The sequence below is a fragment of the Sus scrofa genome, chromosome 1 (genome assembly GCF_054392235.1).
Source record: "Sus scrofa isolate SSC_HxYL_T2T_F1_AM1 chromosome 1, Sscrofa_HxYL_maternal_Yorkshire_Landrace_v2.0, whole genome shotgun sequence".
Lineage (NCBI taxonomy): Eukaryota > Metazoa > Chordata > Mammalia > Artiodactyla > Suidae > Sus > Sus scrofa.
The window spans coordinates 102,148,619-102,150,710 of NC_139383.1; the positions used below are offsets into that span (position 1 = coordinate 102,148,619).

The 2,092-nt window shown below is 35.8% G+C and overlaps 1 protein-coding gene across 1 annotated transcript; it reads left to right on the forward strand.

Annotated features, from left to right (window-relative positions):
• Nucleotides 1-813: 813 nt before the first annotated feature.
• Nucleotides 814-1,740, forward strand: LOC146406257 (olfactory receptor 4A47-like). The gene has a single exon (XM_085013716.1). It carries the CDS (start codon nucleotides 814-816, stop codon nucleotides 1,738-1,740), a length of 927 nt encoding a protein of 308 aa, XP_084869842.1.
• Nucleotides 1,741-2,092: the final 352 nt, after the last annotated feature.

The following is a 2,092-nucleotide window of genomic DNA, read 5'->3' on the forward strand; positions in this document are numbered from 1 at the left end:
ACCTTACTTCACATTTGTTTTACTGACTTTTGAGTATGTAAATTGTCTTAAATGAATCCTCAGTATCACACTTTTATGACTTTGTACAAGGTGCAACTTATCATGTTATTCTCTTCCTATCCTTTTTTGTTTTCTCCCTTCTTCTTTAAACTCAGCTAAAGCATTGCTTCCTCTGGGAAGCACTTCCTACTCCCAGCTTGATTCAAGTATTTCTTAGCACAAAATGAATATGTTTATAATGTTTATTAAATTGGCCTTACATTTTATGATCCCATCATTATGTATCATGTCACTGAGATATGGAAATATACATAATATTATTCAAAATGTAATCCCAATTTTTTTATTAGAGTATAGTTGATTTACAGTGTTCTGTCAATATCTGCTCTACAGCAAATGTGCCCAGTCATATATAGAGAGAGAGAAAGTTTCTTTTTCTCATATTATCATCCACCATGGTCTATCCCAAGAAACTGGGTATAGTTCTCTCTGCTAAATGGTAGTTGCTGATTGCTTATACATTCTAAAGAGAAACAGACTCATACACATAGAGAACAGACCTGTGTGTGGTTGCAAAGGGGGAGTGGGGAGAAGTGGGATAGATGGGAAGTTTGGGGTTGGTAGATGCAAGTTATTACTTTTAAAATGGTAATTCCAATTTCTATGGCAGGTTGATACACATAGATCCTCCATGGGCATTTAAAAAATTGAATCAATAAGGAAAATATTAAGCTTATAAGACTTTCAAACATCTTTTCCTTGATTTTCAGGCAAACTATTTCTAATATCTGAAATCAGTATGTATAAAAATAAATGGAACCAAGGAACAATGTGACTTACTTTGTCCTCCTGAGCCTCACACAGAATCCAAATGAACAGAAGTTCCTATCTGTTATGTTTTTGCTCTTCTACATGTTGACTGTGGTGGGGAACACGCTCATTGTTGTGACTGTCACTTTCAGTAAGACTCTGGGCTCACCAATGTACTTTTTTCTTGGTAGCTTATCATTTATGGATGTCATTTATTCCTCATCTATTACTCCCAAACTGATTTCAAGTTTGTTCATTGGGAAAAATACCATAACGTTCCAATCCTGTATGATCCAGCTTTTTATAGAGCACTTTTTTGGTGGATCAGAGGTCTTCCTTTTGTTGGTAATGGCCTATGACCGCTATGTGGCCATTTGTAAACCCTTGCATTATTTGGTTATCATGAGGCAGTGGGTGTGTATTGTACTCTTGATGTTGTCTTGGGTTGGGGGTTTTCTCCACTCAGTCATTCAACTTGGCACTATTTATGGGCTCCCATTCTGTGGCCCCAATGTCATTGATCACTTTATCTGTGACATGTACCCTTTATTGAAACTTGTCTGCACTGACACCTCTGTCATTGGTATCTTAGTGGTGGTTAATGGAGGACTGATCTGCAGTATCGTGTTTCTGCTCTTACTCATCTCCTATGGAGTAATCTTGCACTCTCTAAAGAACCTAAGTCAGGATGGGAGGCAGAAAGCCCTCCAGACCTGTGGTTCCCACGTCACTGTGGTTGTCTTCTTCTTTGTTCCCTGTATTTTCATGTATGCAAGACCTGCTAAGACCTTCTCCATTGACAAATCATTGAGTGTGTTTTATACAATCATTACCCCCATGCTGAACCCATTAATATATGGTCTAAGAAATTCTGAGTTAACTAATGCTATGAAGAAACTCTGTAGAAGAAACATGAGGAGGATCATATGACTTTTGGGCTCATCTCCTTGAAAACTAAAATTCTCTTAAAACTGACGCACCTATTTCTTTCCTTTAAAACATTTATTATAATGAAGAATTAACTATATGTTTGGGTTATTTTCTGGTATAATATTACCTCTATATGTAGTGCCTTGTTTATCACATCCCCTAGAAAATTGTGATACATGTAAGGTGGGAGGTGCTATAATAAAATTTTTATGGTGTCAATGATTTTTAATCAATTTATGCACTTATCTTTAACTTTTTTCTGAGACCCTTTAATTTTTACTTATATTCTTGCCATTTTTGTCCATTCTTTTTGTTTTACTGGTGAAAATATTTAGTTCTATATATAAGTATA

Excerpts from the sequence above, each read along its gene's own strand:
- LOC146406257 (XM_085013716.1), top strand. The coding sequence starts at position 814 with ATGGAACCAAGGAACAATGTGACTTACTTTGTCCTCCTGAGCCTCACA.